This window comes from Zonotrichia albicollis, chromosome 18 (genome assembly GCF_047830755.1).
Source record: "Zonotrichia albicollis isolate bZonAlb1 chromosome 18, bZonAlb1.hap1, whole genome shotgun sequence".
Lineage (NCBI taxonomy): Eukaryota > Metazoa > Chordata > Aves > Passeriformes > Passerellidae > Zonotrichia > Zonotrichia albicollis.
In genome coordinates this window covers 12,230,734-12,257,080 of record NC_133836.1, presented here as the reverse complement: position 1 = coordinate 12,257,080, position 26,347 = coordinate 12,230,734, and the positions used below count along the sequence as shown (strand labels likewise).

Genomic DNA, 26,347 nt, shown 5'->3' with positions numbered 1-26,347 from the left:
TCTATTTATATATATTATATATATAAACAAGATAAAGGTTTTAGGGTGGAAGCTAGTCCTTCTTATTTACCTTCTTCACAAATTTAAGTAGTATTGTGTAATTAGATAAAAAAAGTCCACATTACAGAACACAGGTAATTAGCTATTAAGTTAAAAATAAAAATAATTTAAGTGTCATTTCTTAATTAGACGGTTTATCCTTAAGAGACCTTATACACATTGATAAGTCTCCTTTTGGTATATTTTGAGATATTTTTACACATTGATATGTTCCCTGTGTGCACTCCCTTTTAGGTATTGATACACATTGATAAGGCCCCCTTTGGGGTCCCCCTTTCAGATATTGATACCCATTGATAAGATCCTCCTTTTGGCACCCCCTTTTCAATATTGATACACTTTGTAAGTCCCCTTTGGGCACCACCTCCGAAGTATTGATACACATTAGGTATTGATTAGATAAGGTCCCCTTTGGGCATCCCCTTTTCATTATTGATACACATTGATGAGGCCCCTTTTTGGAATCTTCTTTCTGATATTGATACACATTGATAGATCCCACTGTGCACCCCATTTTTGATCCTGATACACATTGATCAGATCTCTTTTTGGCACTCTGTTTCCAATACTGATACACATTGATCAGATTTCTTTTTGGCACTCTGATTCCAATATTGATCACATTGATGAGATCCCTTTTTGGCTCTCCATTTCTGATATTGATCACATCAATCCTTTTTTGGTCGCTGTTCCCGATATTGATACTCATTGATGAGATCCCTTTTTGGCACCCCCTTTGTAATATTGATACAAATTGATGAGATCCCTTTCTGACACTCCGTTTCCAATATTGATACACATTGATGAGGTCCCTTTTTGGCCCCCATTTCCAATATTGATGACATTGATGAGATCCCTTTTTGGCACCCCCTTTGTAATATTCATACAAATTGATGAGATCCCTTTCTGGCACTCCGTTTCCAATATTGATACACATTGATGAGATCCCTTTTTGGTCCCCATTTCCAATATTGATCATACTGATGTGGTCCCTTTTTGGCACCCCCTTTTCAATATTGATCCCATTGATCCAGTCCCTTTTTGGCCACTGTTTCCGATATTGATACACATTGATGAGGTCTGTTTTTGGCACCTCCTTTTCAATATTGATACACATTGATCCACCATTCCCAATACTGATCACACTGATGTGGTCCCTTTTTGGCACCCTATTTCCAATATTGATCCACATCGATGTATTGGCCCTTTCTGGCCGCCATGTCCAATATTGATCACACTGATGTAGTCCCTTTTTGGCACTCCCTTTCCAATATTGATCACATTGATGCGGTCTATCTCTGGCCCCTATTCCCGATACTGATCACGCTGATTCAGTCCCTTTCTGGCCGCCATGCCCAAAATTGATCACACCAATGCAATCCCTCTTTGGCACTCCGTTTCCAATATCAATCACATTGATCCTTTTCTGGCCCCCGTTTCCGATATTGATCCACATCGAGGTATCGGCCATTCCTGGCTGCCGTGTCCAATATTGATCACATCAATGTGATCCCTTTTTGATACCCCCTTTCCAATACTGATCACATTGATGAGGTCCCTTTTTTGGCACTCCTTTCCCGATACTGATCACACTGATGCGGTCCCTTTCTGGCTGCTGTTTCTGATATTGATCACATTGATGTATTGGCCCTTCCTGGCTCCCATTCCTGACATGGATCATTCTGATGCAGTCCCTTTCTGGCCACCGTATCCAATACTGATCACACCAATGTGGTCCCTTTTTGGCACTCTGTGTCTAATATTGATACACATTGATGAGGTCCCTTTTTGGCACTCCTTTCCCAATACTGATCACACTGATGCGGTCCCTTTCTGGCTGCTGTGTCCAGTATTGATCACACCCATACGATCCCTTTTTGGCACTCCATATCCAATACTGATCACACCAATGCGATCCCTTTTTGGCACTCCGTTTCCAATACTGATCACATTGATCCCACTTTGACACTCCGTATCCAATATTGATCACATTGATCCCTTTTTGGCACTCCGTGTCCAATAATGATCACACCAATGCGATCCTTTTTTGGCACTCCGTGTCCAATACAGATCACGGCGATGCGGCCCCTCTGTGCCCGCTGTTCCCGGTCCCTCTGTGCCCCCTGTGCCCTTTCCGTCCCCGCCGCTCCCGTCACTTGTCAGACGCTCCCTTGCCCGCTCTGCGCTCGCCGCCGCGGCCGCACTTGGCGGACGCTCCCCGGGCCGCCCCTCCCCGGAAGCGCCGGCGGCCCCGGAGCGCAGGTAAACAGCCAAGATGGCGGCGGAGGCCGCGGGCCCGGCGGGGCCCGGCACCGGCAGCGGTGGTGGCGGTGGGACGGGACTGACGGACCTGCCGGGCGAGCTGCTGGAGCTCATCCTCTGCTGCGACGTGCTGGGCGCCGCCGACATCGGCCGCGTGTCCTGCACCTGCCGCCGGCTGCGCGAGGCGTGCCAGCCCCGGGGCAAGGTGTGGCGGGAGCGCTTCCGCCTCAGGTGGGCAGCGCCGCTCGGCCCGGCCCGCCTGGGCTCGGACGGGAGGGAGCGGGAGGGAACGGGCACCGGGGATGGCCGGGCCGGCCTGGGAGGGTCGCGTGGGGCGGTGGAAGCGCCGCCGTCAGCGCTCGATCCCTTCGCGGTGCGCTCCGGCCGGGCCGGCGGTGGCACCGTGTGGGCTCCGGGCGGTGCGGCGGGGAGGGAGCTGTAAAGCCAACATTTCACCCCGTGCCACGGGCAGGGACACCGAGCGCTGTGCCAGGCTGCTGCAGGGTCATCCAGCCTGGCCTGGAGCACCTACAGGGATGGAGCTTCTCCAGGCCGGTGTGCTGGGCTGCTCCGAGGGTCCTGCAGGGCTCCCTGCCCTTCCAAATCCCCTGTGAAGGACCAGACTGAGCCTGCTGCTCTCAGAGGATCCCCCTTGGCCAAGGATCGGGTTTGTGGCCCTTTCCACACTGGGGCCTGTGAATCTCCTGCATTCCCAGGGCCAGCCTGGATTGGCCTCTCTGAGCCCTCCAAAACTCCCAGAGCAGCAGCCAAAACCCATCTCAGGCCTGATGCTGGACAGCAGGGAGGTGTTTCTGCCTGAGGGTTTGTGGAGAGCTCTTCTCACACATGCCCAGGTGCTTGGGATGGGGTTTTGCTGCTGTTCTGTTCCCCCAGGGGCTGTGCTCGGTGGCACTGTGCATATTTTGGGATGAAGGGTGAGTGTGACACTGTGGTGGGGGCAGCTCCCCTCATTCCTGAGGCTGTCCAGGCTCATCTCTTACCGGCTTTTGTCTGTGCTGGCACAGGAAAAGCAGCAGAATTGCTTTCCCTCACTGCCAGTTGGCTCCTGAAGTTCAGCTCAGCCCAGATGTGGACATTGTTCCCTTTTCCCCCTTTTCACGGGGGTAAAAAAGCTGCTGAGGAATCACAGCTTTCCCCCTGCACCAAGCCATGGCTCTGGGGCTGACTTTCAGCAGTTGAGTGGCTGCAGTTCCTGCAAGTGTCAGCCTGGTTGGGATCCAGCAGCTGGAATGGGATGTGGTGGGTGATTGGCACACATTTCTCTCCTCCTCTCGCCTTGATAATGGAATTTTTGGCAGGAGGCTTCACCCTGACCTTGCCATCCTGGCTGGATTCCGTCGTGAGCAATGGCACTTTCATCTTTCCAAAATTCCCAACGTCCTTCCAAGCCATGAAGTTCTCCTTTCTCATCCCAAAATAAAGGACTGTGATGGTTATTGTGAGGTGGCTGCATTTCAGCAGTAGCTGAAAGGCCAGGGATTCATCAGGAGAGAGGTTGTTATGTAATGTGAGGTTATTTGACTTTATTTTGTGGAGACAAGTGCAGGGGAGTTTTATTATTAACCAGCAGTGAAATACCTTCCAGGTGTTGTTTGGACACTGGTAATAATTATTATACAGGAGGAGTGATTTCAATATTTGGCAAATTAAATATATAAATATATAGCCTGAAAAGAGCCTAAGACAAAGGAAAATGTTTTGTATAAACCAGTAATAATGATCAGCATTTCAAAATGTGGAATAAATCCCCCAGCAAATGAAAAGAAACCCCTTTCTCTCAGCTTCATTTCCAAAATATTTCCATCTGTGCTGATTCTTGTTCATGTTTCTCACACAAGTGATCCTGGTGTCTTCACAGCAGCAGGAATTGCAGTGCTGGCACCTATTTTATGGCACAAAGCTGTGTTGTGCCAGCACACACCCACTTTATTCAGAAAGGTGCTGCCAACAGCCCCCAAAGCATGCCCTGAAGTTGGATTTTCTGCTGAACCTTGAAATTCTGGATAAGCTGTGAAATGTGTGCTCTTTGAGGCTCAGTAAAGGAGGTGTGAGGTGGTTTTTTTTTTTTCCAAACAATTATTTCTTGTCTCTTTTCAAACTGCAGAAGCATTTAGCTGTCACAATTTGACTCCAGGTTGTGTTTTCCTCCCCTAGATGTTGCCACCAGCAAGGGCAGTGGAGGGAGCTGTGTTTTTAATGAGCTCCCCGAGGTGGTAGGAAGAACACAGGACAGAGCATTCCCCTTCTGTTCAGTGCCAGGTTGGCTTCCTTCTTTGTGGTAAACTCTTTTAATTATAAAACTGAAGCATTTAGGATGTTTAGGCATTGAAATCCTGCAGTGGGAGCCTCTGAAGGCTTCAGGAGAGCTTGCTTTTATATAATCATTAATGCACAGTTGCAGATGGGGAGTTGTGCTTTGATGTCTGAGGTAATTGAATCCAACTGAAAGCTGGGCAGTGTCTGGGCTCTGTCTCAGCTCCTCAAATCGTTCTGGAGGTTCTCAGGGAGGTGAAATATTAATGCTGCTGTTGTTTTGTGTGTGTGTGTGTGTGCAGGTGGCCATCCCTGCTGAAGTACTACAGCCACAGTGACAGTGTCAGCTGGCTGGAGGAGTACAAGGCACGGCACAACGCAGGCCTGGAGGCACAGAGGATTGTGGCCTCCTTCTCCAAAAGGTTCTTCTCAGAACATGTAAGTCCTCCTCTCTTTGTGTGTGTGTGCAGCAGCCCTGCCACCTGTCCAATAGAATCATTAATTGAATCATTAATTGGATCATTAAGTTGGAAAACACTTCCAGGATCAAGTCCTGAACTGTGTGCCTCAGCACCACATCTTCATTTTCTGAACCCTTCAAAGGACCTTTGAAAAGCCAGAGCTGACATTCCTAAATTCCCTCAGGAAAACAAATCCTGCCCCTCTGCTAGGAGAAGCTGAGAGCGGCACAGGGCAGGTGTCTGTAGGGCTGCTTGTCCTGCTCTCACAGCTTTACATGGACAGAAACCAGAGCTCAGAGGGGCTGAGATTTCTCACAGCACCCAGGGGTGGCATCTGGAGTTCACAAAGATCATCATCATCGTTACTATTACTGTTCTTTCAGAAATGTTGGGGCTTGCAAATGATGCAGCCACAAGAGCCCATGTTCTACTTGTGTTCTCTCACAGCTTTATCTGCTGGACAGAAACCAGGGCTCAGAGAGGCTGAGGTTTCTCACAGCACCCTGGGATGCCATCTCAAGGACACAAAGAACATCATCATCATTATTATTATTATTATTATTATTATTATTATTATTATTATTATTATTATTACTATTAATTCAGAAATGTTGGGGCTTGCAAATGATGCAGCCACACGAACCCATGTTGTTCCCTTGATCTGCTGCCAGGAGGGTTTAGGCCGAGCCCAGCACTGGTCCTTGCCCCAACCCAACAGCAGCTGCTGCCAGGAGATTTTCCTTCCAAGGCTCCAGAAAACTGAGCTCCTTCAAAGGACAGCAATGGCACCACTTCCCTAAGCAGCTTGTTCCAACCCTTTTAATTAATCAATTTTTCCTAATATCCAACCTAAACCTCCCCTGGAGCAGCATGAGGCTGTTTCCTCCACACTGCATGAACATTCACATCACCAGGGTGTATTCTTCTTTAAAAATCCTTAAACCATTCAAAAGGTGTTTATTTCCCTTTTTAAAAATGTTTTTATCTAGTATTTATTATTATTTTTATTAGGAAAAGGTTCTTCTTCCCCCAGAGGGTGCTGAGCACTGCAAAGGCTCCCCAGGGCAGTGGGGACAGTCAGAGGCTGCCATAGCTCCAGGAGGGTTTGTACAGCACTGCCAAGGATGTGATGGGATTTTGGGATGTCTGTGCAGGGTCAGGAGATGAATTGAATGATTCTTGATAGCTTGGAACATTCCATGATTCCATAATAATTCAAATATTCACCATCTTTGATTGTGATCAGTTCTTTTCATTAGTTTATCCTGCCCCTCTCTCCACATCACCTCAGCTGTGCACTCAGAGATTTTTATATTTCCTGACTGTGTAAAATGCTGAAACACAGCCAGAAGGGGAGAGAGTTCCAAATCCAGAGGTGTGTGGAGTGCACACACCCTGGGGTTGCATTCAGCCCTGAAAGCTCTTTGCTTTGTGCTGGGAGCTCAGCCCTGGCTCTGGGAATTGTGAAGGCCACAGGGTTTTGTTGACACAAAGCACAGCTGCTGTTCTCACTGCAGACCTTGTGCAAGGACGAGTTCTGAGAGCTGTCACAAGCCCTTTGAGCTCAGGAGCAAAGCACAACAGGGCCTCTCAGTTGCAAAGTGTGTTTTTGAAGTTCTCCAGCCAGCCATGACCCTGAAATGCTTCTGTGTTCAGTGGGGAGAAGGTGAAAATGTGGTGGCTCACACTGACACGCACAGGAGGCAGGAGTTACTTGGCTGTTTGTGGGTTTTGGCAAGCTGTACAGCTGGGTCAGCCTGGAATTGTGTGAAATCAATATAAATACTGCCTGTAACTTTGGCTGAATTCAAAATCCCACCCAGGAGCCACTAAACAGCCTCCCTTTTGTGGCTCCTGTGCAGAAGGAAGGCAGCAGGGCCAGGTGGGTGTTTGGTGTCTCCTGGCTGCTCTGTTCTGCAGCTGCCAGACATTTATCCATGGAGAATTGTCACAGCATTAACTGGGAGAAGCAGCTCCTGGATTCCTCCTGTTTTGATCACATATGCAAAAACCATGGAGAGACCATTAAGAAATACCCAAAGGCCTCATGATGAGAACCATCTCCTGTGGGGCCAGAAACTGCAGCTTGAATCCCTGCTCAGAGCTGAGAGGAGAAGCCTTTCAACCCATACATGAGCCCATATCCTGTAGTGAAAAACTTGAAAGCCTATTTTTTTTTTTTACAGTTCAGCCAAAGTTTAAAAAGTAATTCTGAATTCTGGAAGAAAATAGCAGTTCTGAATATAGATGCAGAAGTGGTTGTTGCAAAAAATAAAGGCTCCTGTTCTTCATTCCTCCACCCAGGATGAATCTCCTGCACAGGGGGGTGTGTGGTAGGGTTCAGTCAAGCACAAGCAGAAGTTGATTCTACCTTAAAATCACTTGCAGCTTGTGCCCACCCTGCATAAATGTGATTTTGCTGGTGCTGAACTCAGCATCACAGCCCTAAATGCTGCAGAATTGGGCTGAAATTGCTATAGAATGATCCTGGGGTTCTCAATGGATTAATAAATCCATGAGCACAAGCATCACAGCCTTAAATGCAGTAGAATTGGGCTGAAATTGCTAAGAATGTTCCTGGGTTTCTCAATGGATTCATAAATCCATGAGCACAGACTGGGAGTATTTGGGGAGCATGAGATTTTTAAGATCTTTAATAAACTGGGGAAAAAAATGGACTAATTTAGTTTTGAGACTTTTTCTGAAGTTATGGGAGAATCTGTTGTGCTGTGCATGACTCTTGTCTGCTTTGGCAGGTGCCCTGTGATGGATTCAGTGACATTGAGACCCTGGGCTGCCCCAGCCATTTCTTTGAGGATGAGCTGATGTGTATCCTCAACATGGAAGGAAGGTAAGAGAGGGCTGAGAAATGACAGGGATTTCCCTCTTTCACCAGTTCAGGGAGAGAAACACCCTGGTTAATGCCTGACCTCAGCTTCTGCCCTTGGTCACTCATTAAACAACACCCCAGGCTTGCTGAGGCCTGGTTTCTCAGCAGATTGAGTATTTCCACAGAAAACCATGGAAACTTTGTCCCACAAGAGGAGATCCTCTGGCTTTGTGGTGCTTTTTGTTGTTTGACAGCTCGTGGCAATTCTTGGGACATACCCCATGCACCCTCAGCTCTGCCTGAGCTGTTCCCATCCTCTTGTTCCTTTTTGATTTAAGCCTGGATCAGTTTGCTGAACTGATTTTCAGGATTAGGCCAGAGCACCAGAGGGAAGCAGGAATCCTTCAGGAATGCCACCATGAATCCCTGTACCCTGAAATTCCAGCTTTTTCTTTCCTTTTTTGAGCTATAACACCAAATTTTTGTCCCCAGAGAAGCAACTGAGTTGAATTCAGCCGCTGCAAAATTTGCAGTTCTGTAAATTATTCAGCCAGGTGGTAAATAAAACTCGTGGGTTTTATCTGCCTGGGTAATCTCATCACCTTGATTAACACTGGGCAAGATGAGTATGTTTATTTGAAGGTTTTATTTGCTTTATTTGAAGGTTTTTCTGCTGGTACCACCTACCCAGGCTGGATTTGATGTGATACAAAGCTGTGATAAATGTCCTTAATGGGGCCTAATAGCCTTGATTAGAGGGACTGTTAATAGGGCTTGAAAAAACCCAACTGGAATGGCAATCATCTAATTTTTGCCTTTTCCCATCCATTTTATTGCCTTCTCTATTTGAGCTGGGCCTGAGCATCTCTCATTTGACAACTGGTTAAAAAGCTTTTGAGGCTTTGCACTGGCCAAATGCCTCCCCATAAAGCAGAATTGATGCTAATTACACCCTGATTAAGCTGTAGCCAGTGCCATTCAGGAGCATTAGGCTAAATCATCTCCCTGGAAGATATCCCAATAAAGCAGTTGTCCCTATTGAGGATCCCAGTTTATTGGAAGAAGATAAAATATGATGAGTTTTGATTGCCCTGCTGTCCAGGAGGATGGAGAGGCTTTAGAAAGTGCTGGGGCTTTGCTGTAAAAAGTTTTGGAATTGTGTCATCTACAGAGCAACTGTTGATCTCCTGCTGCCTTTTCAGAGCTACAGAGTTGCTTTTCCTCTGGGGAATTTTGGTTTTCTTCTGAATACTGTTGGACTGACATTCATGTCCCTCATCAATCCATTTTTAATGCTGAGAGGATGCTTTAGGAGTGGCTCTGGAGAGATGCAGTCAGACAGAGGGTAATGTTTTATGAATGAAGTACAGGATTTTAATCAGATATTCCTGAGCTCCTTTAATTAGGATCTGTGTTGTTTCCCATGATAGTGTATCTCCTCAAAAGGATGTATTGGTGAGGGGAGATGATAGGAGCAATGTTTTGCAAGTTGTGTGTGGCTTTTTTGTCATAAATTCCTCTCAGCATTCCCCTTCTGGTTTGACTTTCGGTGACAGTGCTTGTTGAGAAAAACAATAACCCAAACTGTAAACTTGTATTAAAACTTAAACCAGGTTTTCCAACTTAAACTAACAGTTCACCCTTCAAATACCTATTTAGAGCAATGCTTCCTCTTGTGTTTAACTGTGCAGGAAAGGTCTCACCTGGAAGTACTATGCAAAGAAGATTCTCTATTTCCTACGGCAGCAGAACATATTAAAGAACCTGAAGGAGTATCTGCAGCGTCCCACGGAGCGACAATCCTTCCTGGAGGGTGAGTGCTTGGCACAGAGCCCCTAATGCCAGCTCTCCATCCTGCTTTCACTTGCAAGGAGCCTGCCTTGCTCAGATCCAGCAAGCCCTTGCCTAATGACTCACAGTTCAGGCTGGATTTTGGATGTGTCTGGAATCCTTCCCATCCCCGCTGCATCAAAATGTCAGGATGGCATCAGGTGCTGTCAGTGCTGTGTGCTTGAAAAATCACCCCTGGACAGCTGAGCTGAAAGCAGAAAATGGTAAAACACTGGAATCTTGAACAAGGTGCTGAGAAAATGAGCTGGAGCTTGGCATCCTCATTACTGACATTGCTGCTGTGGCCCCTGGGCTGATTCCAGTCAGTTCCCTGCTCTGTCCCTTCCCAGGAGCTCCTCACATAAGGGCAGGGAGCAGGCAGAGGGAATTGTTGTAGCCTGAGCCCTGGGAGTGTCTCAAGAGCTGAGTGCTGGACTTTGGTGGGAAACAAATCCAAGTCACGTGGTGGGAGGGCACTGATATTACAGCGACCTTAGACGGTCACTGTGGTGAGAGAAGGACGAGAATCTTGTTTCTTGATCAGAAGGCTTGATTTATTGATATAAGATATATAATACATTATAACTATACTAAAAAGAATAAGAAGAGAAGTTGCAGAGAGCAGCTATGCCAAGAATAGAATAGAAAGAATGAATAATAAAGTTCTGTGTGCAGGGAATCTGTCCCTGAGCTGCTCCTGTGATTGGCCTTTAATGGTACACATGGAAGATGAGCCAATCACAGGGACACCTGCTACATTTCACAGCAGCTGATAACAATTGTTTACATTCTTCTTCTGGGGCTCTGCTTCCCAGAAGATGGACAAATGTGAAAGAAAGGATTTCTATGAAAAAATGTCTGCGACACACTTACACCTAAGAAAGAAAAAGCTTTTTCTTCTGCTTCTTCTGCTCTTCATGTCCTCAGTCTGGTTCATTATTCTCCTTCTGTCTTCTGAATGGCTCAGAAGCTGCCAGGGGCTGTAGAAGAGTCCCTTCCTCTTGGTCCACACTCCAAAATATCCCTGAAAGAGGACAAAAGAGGCTGTAACACCAAAGCTGGTTCTTGTTAATGCAATAGGCTTTGAAGAAGGGGCTGCTAGGGAAAGAAGGGAAAGCAAATTTGGCGTTTTTTACAAAAAAACAAATTTATTGTGAGACTTAGTCATGTGGGTCACAAATATGTGTGGTTTGTCTGCCATGAATGTGCCTTTGAAGCACCAGCAGGAAGTGTTTTGGGAATTTCAGCACAGGGAACGCTTTGGGGGGACAAGAAGGAGACACAGGGCCTTGCTGAATTCCTTGGTTTACAGACCACTCATGGACATGCTGACAAAGCCTTGTAGGAGGCTGGAAGAGGTATGGTCCATGCAAAATCCTTGCAGCTGATTCCAAAGATTGAAAAGAGAAGGCTTTGGAAAGAGCAGTGGTGCCAAGGAGAAGGTTCTGTGAAAAGGAAATATTTTTCTGGAGGGGCTTGGGCAGGAGGAATACAAAAGCTTGTCCTGTTCTGTGTTGTGTTAGGAAGATGGAGAGCAGGTGTGGAAGAGAAAGATGAATGGAGCTGATAAGGAAATGATGTACAAGGATGATGTGGAGGATGTGACAGGGAGCAATCAGAACTGAGGCAGTTTGAGTGAAGCTGGGATTGTTTCAGGCTCTGAATGAAAATCTCTGTACGTTGGGGCTGTGGTGTGAGCACAGAGCTGGTCAAGCCTGACCCAGCTGCACTCCTGCTCAAGGTGCAGAAGCCTTTCAGCATGGTGGAGAGGGCAGTACTGAGTTCAGCTGGTAATTTCTCATGTCAGCTCACTCTGTGCGTTTTGTGTATCCAGGAGATGACTGCAGGTTCACACACAGAGCTCTGCTGTTCTGCTGCAACCGCTCGCTGCATGCCTGGAATGCAGAGCAGGCAAAACCAAGCCAAGAAAAAACTGAAGTCCTGTTTCTTATGCAGTTTGTTTTTTCCAGGTGCTGTTTTGATTGATCAATACTGTAACCCCCTGTCAGACATCTGCCTGAAGAGTGTCCAGGCTCAGGTGGACGATATCACGGACAAAGTGCGCAAAGTGCTGCGGACCAAGAACCCCAGGCACCCCAGCTTGGCTTCCAAGGCAGGTACTGTACAGAAATGTGCCTTCCTGCAGGGCCTTCCTGCCCCTCTGCACTGCTGGAACAGCTGGGGAGTTGTGGCAGCTTAAAGTGCTGTTGTTTTTATCCCCTGGCAAACAAAATTGTGGCATTTACTTGTCCAGTTTTCGGCTGTTTGGAGGGCCTGGAAAGGCCCGGGGTGGCCTTGGGCAGCCCGCGTATCAAAGGACGAGAAGAGGCTTCAGTTCTTTTCTCGGTCTCGGTGTTTATTAATTGTTTATCTAAAAGATTTTCTCTTGGCCCAACAGAGCTCTGCTCAGCAGCCAGCCATGAGCACACTCTGTCCTGCTCTCCGGGCGGTCACCTATCTTTATACCCAAAGTTACGTGTACAATATTTATCATTTTTCCCCAACACCTTTCACCCTTATTGCCCAGTGCACTTTTAGTAATGACCAATCCCAAAGTGCCACCATCACCACAGAAGATGGAGGAGAAGAAGAAGAAGAAGAAGGACAGGACACACCCCAATTCCTCCATCTTACTTCTCTAAACCCCCCTGTACAGAAATCCTAAACCCTGTGTCTCACCCTCTAATTAACCAATCCCTTCACCATTCTCCCCGGTGAAACCCTCCTGTCCTCATACAGGTGTCGTCTCCTGTGTGGGATCAAAGTCCAGCCACCAGACACTTCTGGAACATTCCAGGACTCCCGAGCCCCCCAAGGGTGGTCTCGGTGACACCTCAGTCCTGAGCTGCTGAGATCCCACATTTACTGAAGCCATCATTCAAGAAACAGCTGTTCAATAGCCCAGGGTTCAGTCCATCTGATGCTGAAAGAATTGGGAGGGGAATTCTGTTTTTTTTTCCCATTTGTCTCTGGAATCTTATTAGTCCTGTTATCTACAGCTGAGCTGTGGGACTGGGAAATGACCTCTTTCCTGCCAATCTCAGAAAATAATCAGTAGAAAGGTGCATGTTTATCATCTCCAAAGGTCAGGCAGCATCTTGCTCCATGGTTTTACAAACACTGAGTAATTTCTGGCTTCCAAGGAGAGACTGAGCCTGCCCATGTGAAGATTTCATTGCATAAAGGTTGAGTGCTCTTGTTTTCTCAGTCTTTGTTTCACTGCATGTGTTTGCAGGAGAGGTTCTCATTCCAGAAGTGGAACTTCAGAGGCAGGTGCTCGATGCCATGAACTGTGTCCTGTATGAACAGCTGAAATACAAAGGAAATGAGCTGGATTACTACAATTCCCTGAATTCCTACATTCACCAGGTATGTGTGTGTCAGGCAAAAACTGGGAGGCTGCAAGGCTTGAGACACTTTATTTGTCTGAATGTAGCCAGACAAGTCATTCTCTGTGAAGAACAACTCTTAAATAAATATGTTACCCTTCAGTGCATATTCTGTCAAGTTGCATTTTCAGTTGTGAGATCAACCTTTGAAATTCGTGTTTTTCTTAAATCCTGCCTGTGTTTTTGTCACATTTTTCTCCCCCAGGTTTTGATCCGCAGGACAGGAATTCCCATCAGTTTGTCTGTGCTTTATTTAACAATTGCCAGGCAGCTGGGAGTCAAACTGGAGCCTGTCAACTTTCCCAGCCATTTCCTACTGCGGTGGTGTCAGGGGAAAGAAGGGTGAGTGACCTGCTGAACTCTGAAATTGTGCCCACAGTGACAAAAACCAGAACTTATTCACAGTTCCACACTGTGTGAGAGTGTTTAATTGTGTTCCATCTGCCTGGACAGAGGGAAAAACCAGATCTTCAGGAAAGTTTTCCTAGAACTCAGCTGCTGTGGCTGAATAATAACAGATTTCCTGCTCTAGACCTAGAGGAGAATGTTTAATTATTTTCCAAATAGAATTATAACCTATGCAGAGGGAAAAACCAGATCTTTAGGAAAGCTTTCCTAGAACTCAGCTGCTGCTGAATGTTAAGAAATTTCCTGCTCTAGACCTAGAGGAGAATGTTTAATTATTTTCCATCTGGAATTGTAACCTATACAGAGGGAAAAGCCAGATTTTTAGGAAAGTTTTCCTAGAATTCAGTTCTTCTGCTGCTGAATGGTAACAGATTTCCTGCTCTAAACCTAGAGGAGAATGTTTAATTATTTTCCATCTGGAATTATAACCTATGCAGAGGGAAAAACCAGATCTTTAGGAAAGTTTTCTTGAAATTCAGTTCTGCTGCTGAATAATAACAGATTCCCTGAAATAATAATACCCCTGAGGTGATGTGGGAATTATGGAAAAGAGAGAAGGTACCAGGTAGTCTCTGTTTCGGAGGGAGCTGAGAAATTAAGATTTTCCTAGAATTCAGTTCTTCTACTGCTGAATAATAACAGATTTCCTGCTCTAGACCTAGAGGAGAATGTTTCATTATTTTCCACATGGAATTATAACCTATGCAGAGGGAAAAAACATATTTCTAGGAAAGTTTTCCTAGAACTCAGTTCTGCTGCTACTGAATAGTAACAGATTTCCTAAAATAATAATACCCATGAGGTGATGTGGGAATTATGGAAAAGAGGGAAGGTAACAGATAGTGTCTAGGAAGGAGCTGAGAAATGAAGATGTTTAGGAAAGCTTTCCTGAAATTCAGTTCTGCTGCTGCTGAATGTTAAGAAATTTCTTGCTCTAGACCTGGAGGAGAATGTTTATTTTCCACATGGAATTAAAACCTATACAAAAGGGAAAAACAGATATTTAGGAAAGTTTTCCTAGAACTGCTGGATAATAACAGATTTCCTGAAATAATAGTACCCCTGAGGTGATGTGAGAATTATGGAAAAGAGAGAAGGTACCAGGTAGTCTCTGTTTAGGAAGGAGCTGAGAAATGAAGATTTTCCTAGAATTCAGTTCTGCTGCTGCTGAATAATAGCAGATTTCCTTCTCTAGCCCTAGAGGAGAATGTTTAATTATTTTCCATCTGCAATTATAACCTATACAGAGGGAAAAACCAGATTTCTAGGGAAGTTTTCCTAGAACTCAGTTCTGCTGCTGCTGAATGGTAGCAGATTTCCTGAAATAATAATACCCCTGAGGTGATGGAAAAAGGGAAAGGTACCACGTAGTCTCTGTTTAGGAGGGAGCTGAAAAATGAAGATTTTCCTAGAATTCAGTTCTTCTACTGTTGAATAATAACAGATTTCCTGCTCTAGACCTAGAGGAGAATGTTTCATTATTTTCCACATGGAATTATAACCTATACAGAGGGAAAAAACATGTTTAGGAAAGTTTTCCTAGAACTCAGATGCTGCTGCTGAATAATAACAGATTTCCTGAAATAATAGTACCCATGAGGTGATGTGGGAATTATGGAAAATAGAGAAGGTAACAGATAGTGTCTGTTTAGGAAGGAGCTGAGAAATGAAGATGTTTAGGAAAGCTTTCCTGAAATTCAGTTCTGCTGCTGCTGAATGGTAACAAATTTCTTGCTCTAGACCTGGAGGAGAATGTTTATTTTCCACATGGAATTAAAACCTATACAAAGGGGAAAAACAGATCTTTAGGAAAGTTTTACTAGAACTGCTGGATAATAACAGATTTCCTGAAATAATAGTACCCATGAGGTGGTGTGAAAATTATGGGAATGAGAAAAGGTACCAGGTAGTCTCTGTTTAGGAAGGAGCTGAAAAATGAAGATTTTCCTAGAATTCAGTTCTTCTACTGCTGAATAATAACAGATTTCCTGCTCTAGACCTAGAGGAGAATGTTTCATTATTTTCCACATGGAATTATAACCTATACAGAGGGAAAAACCAGATCTTTAGGAAAGTTTTCCTAGAACTCAGTTCTGCTGCTACTGAATAGTAACAGATTTCCTAAAATAATAATACCCATGATGTGATGTGGGAATTATGGAAAAGAGGGAAGATAACAGATAGTGTCTGTTTAGGAAGGAGCTGAGAAATGAAGATGTTTAGGAAAGCTTTCCTGAAATTCAGTTCTGCTGCTGCTGAATGGTAACAAATTTCTTGCTCTAGACCTAGAGGAGAATGTTTATTTTCCACATGGAATTAAAACCTATACAAAGGGGAAAAACAGATCTTTAGGAAAGTTTTCCTAGAACTGCTGGATAATAACAGATTTCCTGAAATAATAGTACCCATTAAGTGGTGTGAAAATTATGGGAATGAGAAAAGGTACCAAGTAGTTTCAGTTCAGGAGGGAGCTGGGGAATGAAGGACACGGGTTGGGAGTGCTGAGGGAAGAACAGGAACAGCAAACCCTGCTTTAGCACGAGGCCCTGCCCACAGTTTGTGCTCTGTGTTGCCTCCTCAGGAGCACAGATATTTTTGACTACACCTACATCGATGCCTTTGGGAAGGGGAAGCAGCTGACGGTGAAGGAGTGCGAGTACCTGATCGGGCACCACGTGACAGAGGAGTTCTATGGGGTGGTGACCTCCAAGGAGGTCCTGCAGCGCATGGTGGGCAACCTGCTGAACCTTGGCAAGAGGTGAGCTGGGGATCCACCCCCTGGGGAAAAGGGGGCGTCCACGGCCCTGGAATCCGGCTGTCTGGTGAGGGGCGAAGGCCAGGGCCCCTGTGCATCCAAAGCCAGCCCCCCTCGGCGTCTTGGCCTCGGGCTGAGCTGGGGGAGAGCTCGGAGCAGCGCGGTGAGAGACGAATTAGGAGGCGACCGCTTGCTGGGGGTAAACTGTCGGTTTATTACAGAAGAACCAACAAGGAGGGGAAACACCCAGCAAATGGCCCCGAACAGGGGGCAGGAGAGGGTTTTAAGGGAAAAGGGGGGAAGAAGGCAGGGAAACCCGGCTGTCCAATAGAAATACATATTTGGAGGTACGAAACATAACTGATATACTAAAGTAACTAACTGTTATAAATCATAGGAGGGGCTCCAGGGCTACAGCCAACCATAACTCCCAGAGAAAAGAAAATTCTCGAAACCTGGGAGGAGAAAAGGAGTGATTGACTGACCCCAAGGAGGAAACAACTTTCACTTTATAAGAGAAACCAAGGGAGGAGCAGTTTCATTTCCATAGCAACCTAACTGGCAGGGTAGCAGCAGGAAGTAATACAGAAAATGGGGGGAGCAAACTAACGAACTTAAGAACACACCACAGCATCGGGGAAAAGGAGCTGAGGTGCATTATCTGCATATCCTTCCAAAAGGAGTCACTCATCTCATGAGGTCCTGAAAATTCCCTGTGTCACAAGGCATTTTAATCACCTGCATTGAGGGGAAACAAAAATATTTAGTGAAATGAGTTCCTCTCAAGAAAATAGACAAGATGTTTTATTTTCTCTGTGAAAAGCTGATAGGGACTGTCCACCTTGAAAACAGAGCCTTTCCTGTCGTGTGGTAGGCACAACCCCCATGTTGAAATGAGCATTTTCAGAGATCCTGTTATTGTGTAGAACATCAAATTTTGTTTCCAAATCCTCCTGATAATCCCTTTCCTGAGCAGCCACAGACAGACTCACAGGAGTGAAAGGATTGTTGTAGGTGTCAGGGGAACAGAAGGCTGGGAGAGGGAATTCCCTGTGTGGGATTCTGTGACCCAGGAGAGGAGCAGTGGGTGGGAGGGCAGAGTTCAGGGATCAGGTGTGCAGTGCTTTTCCTTGCAGCAGGCTGCTGTGGTGGGTGCCAATCCCTGCTGGAATCACTGCTGTGAGCATGCTGGGCCTGCAGCACCATTGTGGGGACTCCCCCTGTCCCTGGGAGCTCTGGGGACAGGGCTGCAGAGCCTCACAGGGGAATTTCCTTTCTGCTGGCAGAGAGAGCACTGACCAGTCCTACCAGCTCCTGAGGGACTCCTTGGACCTGTACCTGGCCATGTATCCAGACAATGTGCAGCACCTCATGCTCCAGGCCAGGTTGTACTTCCACCTGGGAATCTGGCCAGAAAAGGTACCTGGGCACTCTGGGGAAGGCTGAGCACTGTCAACACTGGGTTATTGATTTCTGGGCTATGTCAGCCTGCATTACAGTCTGCCACGATTTGTTTCTGTAATAAATGCAGTTGGAGGAGTTCTCAAATTGCAGGGAATCAATTTGAAGCAGGGAGAGTGGATGATTCTTGGCTGTTTGTCCTGGGGGAGGCTTGGGAGCAGCTTTGAGTCATAATTTATGATTTACAGCTTGTCTTGTAACCAACACCGTGGACTGTGAGTTCTTAGAGCATCCTGTGCCTAAATTGTGGTAAAACTCCTGCTGGGCTCCTGGAAAAAGAGCAGTTACCTTATCAGAAAACTTTAGGAAGTTATCTTTTATAAATAAAACCAAAACTGTACTCCCAACTTTGTCCACACAGCCTGTGGCTCTTGTGACAAAACAGCTTGATATTCCTGTCCTTGGAATTCCTTTTCCTTCAGGGTAACAATTGAAATTGCTTTTCCTTCAGGGTAACAATTCCTGTTATCTTGGGAATGTGGAAAAGAAGGTGCTGAGATTTACAGGTTGTCTGGATCATCCAAGGCTTTCACTGAATCAGGGAAGAGCCTGTAACTCCAAAAAATCGGATTTTTTTAGTGTGTCACTGCAGCACAGAGGTTTTTCCTACTCACAATTCCCTGTGCTGGTTCAGTGGAGACTGTACCAATTCCATCTGTGAGGTTTGGGAAGGGGACAGGAATATTGGCTGGACAGCTGAGCAGAAACAAAGCTCTTCCCACCAAATCAACTGGAATAGGATGCTGGAGAAGCTCCCTTTTTCCCTTTGAAGAGCAAACTCTGCTAAGCTTGCCCTTCCTTTCTTAAGGCAGCAAATTTTAGGACCAGCACCAAAAAATTGTGTATGAGAGGGACTCAGTGAGCTGCATATAAATATGGAATATTGAAAGATCTTCCTGCCCCTTGCTGGCACTCAGGGCAGTTTGAAGAGCACCAGATTTGGATTTGCAGCCCCCCAGAACACAGAACCCAACGCCAGGGCTGAGTTTTACTGAGTTTTCCTGAGCTCTCTGCACCAGCTGCAATGGAAATGAGCAAATTTGGATTTTTCAGGACTGTATCCAGTCGTTCCAGGCTGTCAGGCAGGATTGCAGCTAAGCAGAGAGAATGTTGTGTCTGACAGGACACAATGTACCAGCTTTGACAGGAGCTGCCAGATTTATGGATGGCTTGGAAATCTAAAAAGTCCTGCAGAACTACACAGAATGTTGTCCTAAATATTTGTAAATAACAGTAAATAAAACTCCCAAAAATCTCTGGCAGCTGTGGTTACTTCTTCCTATAGGATTTTTCAGGATTTTCACATCCTTCTTAACTCTTAATAGAATTAAAGTGGCCAAGAAGCCTGAGCTGTGTTTCTTCTCATGAATTACTCACTTGTCCTTTATTTAAATTGATTTTCCTCGATTTTTGGCTGCTGTTCATGCTGAACAGCCTGAGATTTCCATTCCTCTTCTGCTGCTGCTCTGAACTTAATGACCAAACCTATGATCAAGGAGACAATCCTTTTGCCATGTGCCAAAGTGTGACAGATTTTGGGACTTGAGGTATTTGATGTTGAGACAGATACCTGTCTTTTCTCATCATGTTTACATAACAGATTGGGGTTTTTTTTCCTTGCTTTTACCAAAAAATTTAAATTTGCTTTGCCTGCATCTCACAAACTCAGCAGCAGGTGCTCTGATGTTGTGCCAGAGGGTGTTGGGAGGCTGGAATTGTGGATGTGCAGACCTTGCTTTGTGTTTTTTAGTCATCCTGAGACAAGCAGCTTTTCTGTCTTGTTCCATGGGGAAGCATCATGGAGGTTATTTCCACTTCCTCCTGTGCTGCCCTATTTTTGCTCCTCACAGACATGCTGAGAAGCTCTTTTAAGTTAAAATATTAGTTCTCAAGAGCACCAGAAGTCACCTGGAATCACTTCCCAGCAGCTTTTTTAGCACATTGGGAACTCATGACCAGAAACTTTGAGAGGTGCTCTGTGGGCACTAAAGAGGATGTGATGAACTCGTGGGGCTGAGTTTTAAGGAGCTGCTGAGCTCTCCAGTGCCTTTCCTGAAGCTGGGAGCTTTACAAAAAGAAAAGGAGTAAGAACAGGCTGTGTGCAGGCTGAGCATGAAGCTGTGGCAGAGAACAGTGTGGAAGAGGTTGTGGCAGATCTCAGGGCACTCACATCCAGCAATGCATCTGTGTGTGTTCATGTCTGGGTCTGAAAAGAGAGCTGTCTGCTGAGGAAGGCAGGAGCCTCCCCTGAAATGGAAAATGCAAACCCCCTCCCTCCAAACTGTTATAATTTTGAAATTAAGGGGCTCTCAAGCAAAGGTATGGGAATAGGTTCTTTACTAGGAAAATTAAAAATACAAATGCAATAGTACAAACAAAAAAAACAACAGTGACAGAGTCAGAATAGGGGCTGACTCCCTGTGTGCCAGGGGGTGTCCCAGCCCCATCCATGGGGGCTCAGCCCTCCTGCAGTGCCAGCTGTGGCTCTGCTGCAGCAGGGATCCTGCACAAGGGGGGAGTTTTCCTCTGCAGCTCCAGGGCTGCTGCAGATGGGCCTGGGCTCCCTCTGGCCATGCAGGGCAGCAGAAAGCTGCTCCTCTGGCAATGCAGGGGGCAAAGGCTGCTGTGCTGTGCCAGGCTCAGATTGGATCCAGGTAGGAATGCTTGGCTCCTCCCCTGGGCGGAGCATCTCCCCATGGGATGCTGGGATTGGATCAGCCCTGCAGGGACACTCAGGGCCATGGACAGAAGATAATTAATAATTAATGGTTCATGATCAGAAGAGATCTCCTGGAGGGAGAATTGTTGTGGGGGAGATAAAGAAAACTGCCCATGGACAGCAGAGAACTACCCCACCTCTGACAGATGGCAATAGAATACACAGTTACATCTTCTAACCTAACACAGTTTATAAGTTGTGCTGCTGCAGGGAGATGTCCTGACCCTGTTTTTGCTGTGGTTTGGAAGGTCCTGGACATCCTGCAGCACATCCAGGCCCTGGACCCATCCCAGCACGGAGCTGTGGGGTACCTGGTGCAGCACACCCTGGAGCACATCGAGCGGCGCAAGGAGGAGCTGGGCCCCGAGGTCAAGCACCGCTCGGATGAGAAGCACAAGGAGGTTTGCTTCTCCATTGGGCTCATCATGAAACACAAGAGGTGAGCTGGGAGCACTCCCCAGATCTGCTTTGTAGCAGCAGAGCAGAAGGGTTTGAGCTGACAGCACTGAGATGTGGTTAGTGCCAAGGAGGAGTGGGAAATGCCAGGCACGTGCGTCTGTCCCGTGCAGGAAAATGGGGGAGGCTCTGGGAGTGCCTGGGGAGAGCAAATGTTTGCACTGCAGAGAGCCTGACTTGTCTGAGTCATCCTCTGTCACACAGGTAACATCCCACAGCACAGAGCTCTCCAGGAAACAGCAGCAATCACTTAATGAGGGACTGTGCCACAGAGTCAACTTCAGAATCGATTCTGATATTCCCAGGACAGTTTGTGGATGTTTCCCTGCTCTCATTCCCTGTTCTGCCTGCACTGTGTTGCTTTGGCCACTCCTCTGACTCCTCAAGACATCCAGAGCATATTTGAGGGGTATCAGCAATGATAGTTACAACACCTCACAATTCACCCAGGAATATTCTGTAAATAGTGATGGCTTTGTTCTCAGTGTTGGGGTTGCCACGTCTGTGTGATGAGCACAGAAGTAGTTGCACAGCCCAGCAGGGTGGTTGATCCTTCCTTATTTCTTCCTTCCTCTTCTGGCTGCTGACTTCCAGGCTCTTTGCCATTCTCTTTTCTTGCTCACATTTGGTTTTCCTTTGTCTTCAGCTGTTTATTCCTGTCTGTTTATCCAGTCATTCAAAGCCACTTCCCTCCACCTCAGAATACAAACACAAAGTCTTTCTGGATTGTTTTTTTCTCGCTCTTGCTCCTCTCCTCCTTGTGCCAGCTCTCAGGAGGATCCTATCCTGTTTGTGCTCTGTTAATCTTGAGGAAAAAGACCTGGCTCTGGAGTTCCCTCAGCCTTTGTGTGCAATTTCTTGACTCAGGTATGGCTACAACTGTGTGATTTATGGCTGGGACCCTGCCTGCATGATGGGCCACGAGTGGATCCGGAACATGAACGTGCACAGCCTCCCCCACGGCCCCCACCAGCCCTTCTACAACGTCCTGGTGGAGGATGGCTCCTGCAGATATGCTGCCCAAGGTGAGCAGCAGCTCCTGTGGGCACTCTCTGCCCACATCAGGACAAAGGGATGCTTCAGTGATTAATTAAGTGTGGTTAATGAGGCTTGTAAAGGTGGAGGTAGGAAGGAAATGATTCTGAGTCATGGCCTGCTCTGTTTGCTCTCCATGAAATCAGCACTGCTGGGCTGGCCGTGAAAACTCACTCTGGTGTGATCTCCTGTTGGCCCAGGAGGGTTTTGGACACTCTGATGGTGTGAGCCTTGATTACTGCTTTGGGAGAAATAATTCAGCCTCTGCTGGAGGCTGAGGGTCACTCAGCAGCTCCTGACAGCTGTGCCTGGGACAGGACCTGGAAATGGGATTTAGTGAGGGGTTGTGGCCAGGACATGGTTCTGGCCACTGTCACATGCCAGGATCCCAAGGGACACAGGAAACCTGGCTGTGAGTGCCACCTTTAACCAGAACAAAAAGGAATGTCTCTTCACAAGTGCAGGGAGATGCAGAAATCCCAATGTCACATGTGCTTTATGCAACAAACCATAAGAGGAAGCTCTTGTCTGGTGGTCAGAGTGTGTGGTTGGGACACAGGAAGAACTGTTGAACTGAGCTTCTGAAGAAAATTACAAAAGAGAAGCACATGTGTGACTCTGTACATTGGAAAAATGTTCATTTGCCTCATGTTTGCGTTCCCCCTGTGACAGGGAGGGGGGATAATCACCCAGGCAGGGCAGCTGCAAAGCTGTGTTTGGCTAAGGGAAGATGTGGAAGCTGCTGGAGGGACAATGCTGACCAAAATGCCCTTTCCCTGGGTGCTCCCTCATGTTCTGTCCCCTGAGTGTGACAAGAGGTGTGACAAGAGGTGGTTTTACAGGCAGGGACACTCCTCTCTCTGTAGATCTAAAGTGCAGGTGTTTCCCACTGTCCTGAGATTGGCTTTTTTATATTCAGCAGTCCAAAAAGATGAAGTGGCAAATTCTGATGGCTCAGATCAGGCAGGGCTTGGCCTCAGAGAGTCTTAAACTCATGTGCCATGAGTTGATATTAAAATGTGCATCTTGGTAATTACCTAATCAGGTAATTGTCCCCAGTGCTGCTGGGGCTGAGTCATCACTTATCTTGTGTCTAATGATGTTTAAACAAACAGAACCCTGTCTGGTCCCACAGTTCTTGCAGGGTAGGCTGACACTGTTATCTCTGTGTAGGAGACTCTGCTATCACTGCATCTCTGCGCCCTGCAAGAGTTCTGATACTGCTGGGGAGAAGTGAAGGGTTTGTTCTTGCTGCTATTGATATCCCTTCTAAAACATCCTCAGATCATTTGGGAAGGATTATTTCATATCCTCCTGACCTGACTCTGGGGAGGGAGGGAGGGAGAGATTTTGCTGAAAGAATCCTAAACAAATCCTCATGTGGAGTTTAATTTAACCAGCTCAGAAATAACCCCAAGCTTATTATAGATAAATGTACCTCAGTTTGAGGCCTTCCTGTAAATCTGTGGGTTGAGTGCAGTTAATTCCAGAACTGCTGTGTTGTTCAGGGAGTTTGGTACCTGTCCACTCTTGTCTATGTTTTGTTTGCTTTGTGACAGCACAAGAGGGAGATCTGTGGCTAGGAACTGCTTGTCAGCACCTTTGGGAGGCTCCCACCTTGTGCTGAACTCGCCTGTGTCAGCCTGTTCCCCTGCCAGCTGCTGTTCTATCCCTGCAGCCTCATCCCTGCAGCTCTGTTCATGGAGGTCTCCATTCCTGCAGCCTCATCCCTGCAGCTCCATTCGTGCAGCAGCTCCATCCCTGCAGCAGCTCCATCCCTGCAGCTCCATCCCTGCAGATCCCCTTCCCTGCAGCTCCATCCCTGCAGCAGCTCCATCCCTGCAGCTCCATCCCTGCAGTTCCTGAGCACAGCTCCATCCCTGCAGCAGCTCCATCCCTGCAGCTCCATCCCTGCAGCTCCCCATCCCTGCAGCTCCATCCCTGCAGCTCCATCCCTGCAGCCCCATCCCTGCAGCTCCCCATCCCTGCAGCTCCATCCCTGCAGCTCCCCATCCCTGCAGCTCCCCATCCCTGCAGCTCCCCATCCCTGCAGCTCCATCCCTGCAGCTCCATCCCTGCAGCTCCATCCCTGCAGCAGCTCCATCCCTGCAGCAGCTCCATCCCTGCAGCAGCTCCATCCCTGCAGCAGCTCCATCCCTGCAGCAGCTCCATCCCTGCAGCTCCATCCCTGCAGATCCCCTTCCCTGCAGCTCCATCCCTGCAGCTCCATCCCTGCAGATCCCCTTCCCTGCAGCTCCTTCCCTGCAACAGCCCCATCCCTGCAGCCCCATCCCTGCAGCTCCATCCCTGCAGCTCCATCCCTGCAGATCCCCTTCCCTGCAGCTCCTTCCCTGCAACAGCCCCATCCCTGCAGCCCCATCCCTGCAGCTCCATCCCTGCAGCTCCATCCCTGCAGCTCCATCCCTGCAGCTCCATCCCTGCAGCAGCTCCATCCCTGCAGCAGCTCCATCCCTGCAGCAGCTCCATCCCTGCAGCAGCTCCATCCCTGCAGCAGCTCCATCCCTGCAGCTCCATCCCTGCAGCTCCATCCCTGCAGCAGCTCCATCCCTGCAGCAGCTCCATCCCTGCAGCTCCATCCCTGCAGCCTCATCCCTGCAGCTCCATCCCTGCAGCAGCTCCATCCTAGCAGCTCCATCCCTGCAGCCCCATCCCTGCAGCTCCTTCCCTGCAGCTCCATCCCTGCAGCTCCATCCCTGCAGCTCCATCCCTGCAGCTCCATCCCTGCAGCTCCATCCCTGCAGCTCCATCCCTGCAGCTCCCCATCCCTGCAGCAGCTCCATCCCTGCAGCACCTCCATCCCTGCAGCTCCATCCCTGCAGCTCCCCATCCCTGCAGCACCTCCATCCCTGCAGCTCCATCCCTGCAGCAGCTCCATCCCTGCAGCACCTCCATCCCTGCAGCACCTCCATCCCTGCAGCTCCATCCCTGCAGCAGCTCCATCCCTGCAGCTCCATCCCTGCAGCTCCATCCCTGCAACAGCCTCATCCCTGCAGCTCCATCCCTGCAGCCCCATCCCTGCAGCAGCTCCATCCCTGCAGCCCCATCCCTGCAGCAGCTCCATCCCTGCAGCTCCATCCCTGCAGCTCCATCCCTGCAGCCTCATCCCTGCAGCAGCTCCATCCCTGCAGCTCCCCATCCCTGCAGCTCCCCATCCCTGCAGCTCCATCCCTGCAGCTCCATCCCTGCAGCCTCATCCCTGCAGCAGCTCCATCCCTGCAGCTCCATCCCTGCAGCAGCTCCATCCCTGCAGCAGCTCCATCCCTGCAGCAGCTCCATCCCTGCAGCAGCTCCATCCCTGCAGCTCCCAGCTCAGCTCCCAGCTCAGCCATGCTGCTGCAGAGCACTCAGCAGTGCAAATTGTTTTTTCGCAGTGGTGCAGTATCCAGAAAGGTCCTTTGCAAGTCTCTAGGACTGCACCAAGCTGCTGAGGCATGGAAAGCTCTGGTGCTGCTGGCTGCACACCCTGGCATGCAGCAGCTTCAAAGAGCCTGCGTGGATTAATAGGAATTCTCTGTTCCCACTAATGAACTGGATTTCAGAGACAGATTATTCCTGAATGACGTTCCCTGCACCCCAGCTCGTTCTGCCCTGCCCAAAGTCAGTCTTTGATCCTGATGCAGCTTTTTTTTCCCTAGCTAATACTACCTGTTTTATCTGGCACTGTGCTGGAAAAAAAATGACATCATTTGGGGAGTGCTGCAGGGCTGCAGCCTGGGGGATTTACTCCCAGTCCCTGCTCTGCACTGGCACTGCAGAGCAGCCCTGGGCTGGGGTCACCTTTGGGGTTCATGTTCAGGGTTAACCTTTGGGGTTCAGGGGTCACCTTTGGGGTTCATGTTCAGGGTTAACCTTTGGGGTTCATGTTCAGGGGTCACCTTGGGGGTTCAGTGTTCAGGGTTAACCTTTGGGGTTCATGTTCAGGGGTCACCTTGGGGGTTCAGTGTTCAGGGTTAACCTTTGGGGTTCAGTGTTCAGGGTTAACCTTTGGGGTTCATGTTCAGGGGTCACCTTTGGGGTTCAGTGTTTTTTAACTCTTGTGCCTAATCAGGTTATCTGGAGGAAAGGAGCTGCTGTGGGAGATATTAAATGTGTCCTTCTTAGGGTTTTTCACTGGGGAACTTTGGATTTAGGGAAGTTTGTTTTGCTGGAGGCACGAGCTGGGCTTTGGCATGGTGGAAGCACAGGCTGAGGGAGGAAGGTGGGCTCACCTTGGAGCATTTGAGGGGAATCTCTCCTCAAACAGATCCCCCAGGGCTGTGAGGGATTAGAGGAGCAGAGCTCACTGAAGCAGCTTCTCCCCACACTTCCAGCTGAATCCTGTGACCAGCAGAGTGGGGCAGCACCCTGCTCCTCCAGCCCAATGCCAGGCAATCCAGGCACAGACCA

At 47.9% G+C, this 26,347-nt stretch overlaps 1 protein-coding gene across 4 annotated transcripts in view; it reads left to right on the top strand.

Moving 5' to 3' along the window:
* The first annotated feature begins 2,283 nt into the window (after positions 1–2,283).
* The window catches only part of FBXO21 (F-box protein 21), a 29,906-nt gene continuing 5,842 nt past the window's right edge, over positions 2,284–26,347 (top strand). For all 4 annotated transcript variants that reach the window (XR_012583093.1, XR_012583092.1, XR_012583091.1 and 1 more), the window contains exons 1-11: positions 2,284–2,553; positions 4,899–5,034; positions 7,814–7,908; positions 9,579–9,700; positions 11,688–11,834; positions 12,953–13,086; positions 13,312–13,448; positions 16,096–16,272; positions 17,556–17,688; positions 20,698–20,888; positions 21,773–21,930. Coding sequence is in view for 1 of the 4 variants with exons in the window: in XM_074554361.1 (XP_074410462.1) it covers positions 2,336–2,553; positions 4,899–5,034; positions 7,814–7,908; positions 9,579–9,700; positions 11,688–11,834; positions 12,953–13,086; positions 13,312–13,448; positions 16,096–16,272; positions 17,556–17,688; positions 20,698–20,888; positions 21,773–21,930 (1,648 nt within the window). In the remaining 3 variants the exon portion in view is untranslated. The remainder of the gene's footprint in view (positions 2,554–4,898; positions 5,035–7,813; positions 7,909–9,578; positions 9,701–11,687; positions 11,835–12,952; positions 13,087–13,311; positions 13,449–16,095; positions 16,273–17,555; positions 17,689–20,697; positions 20,889–21,772; positions 21,931–26,347) is intronic.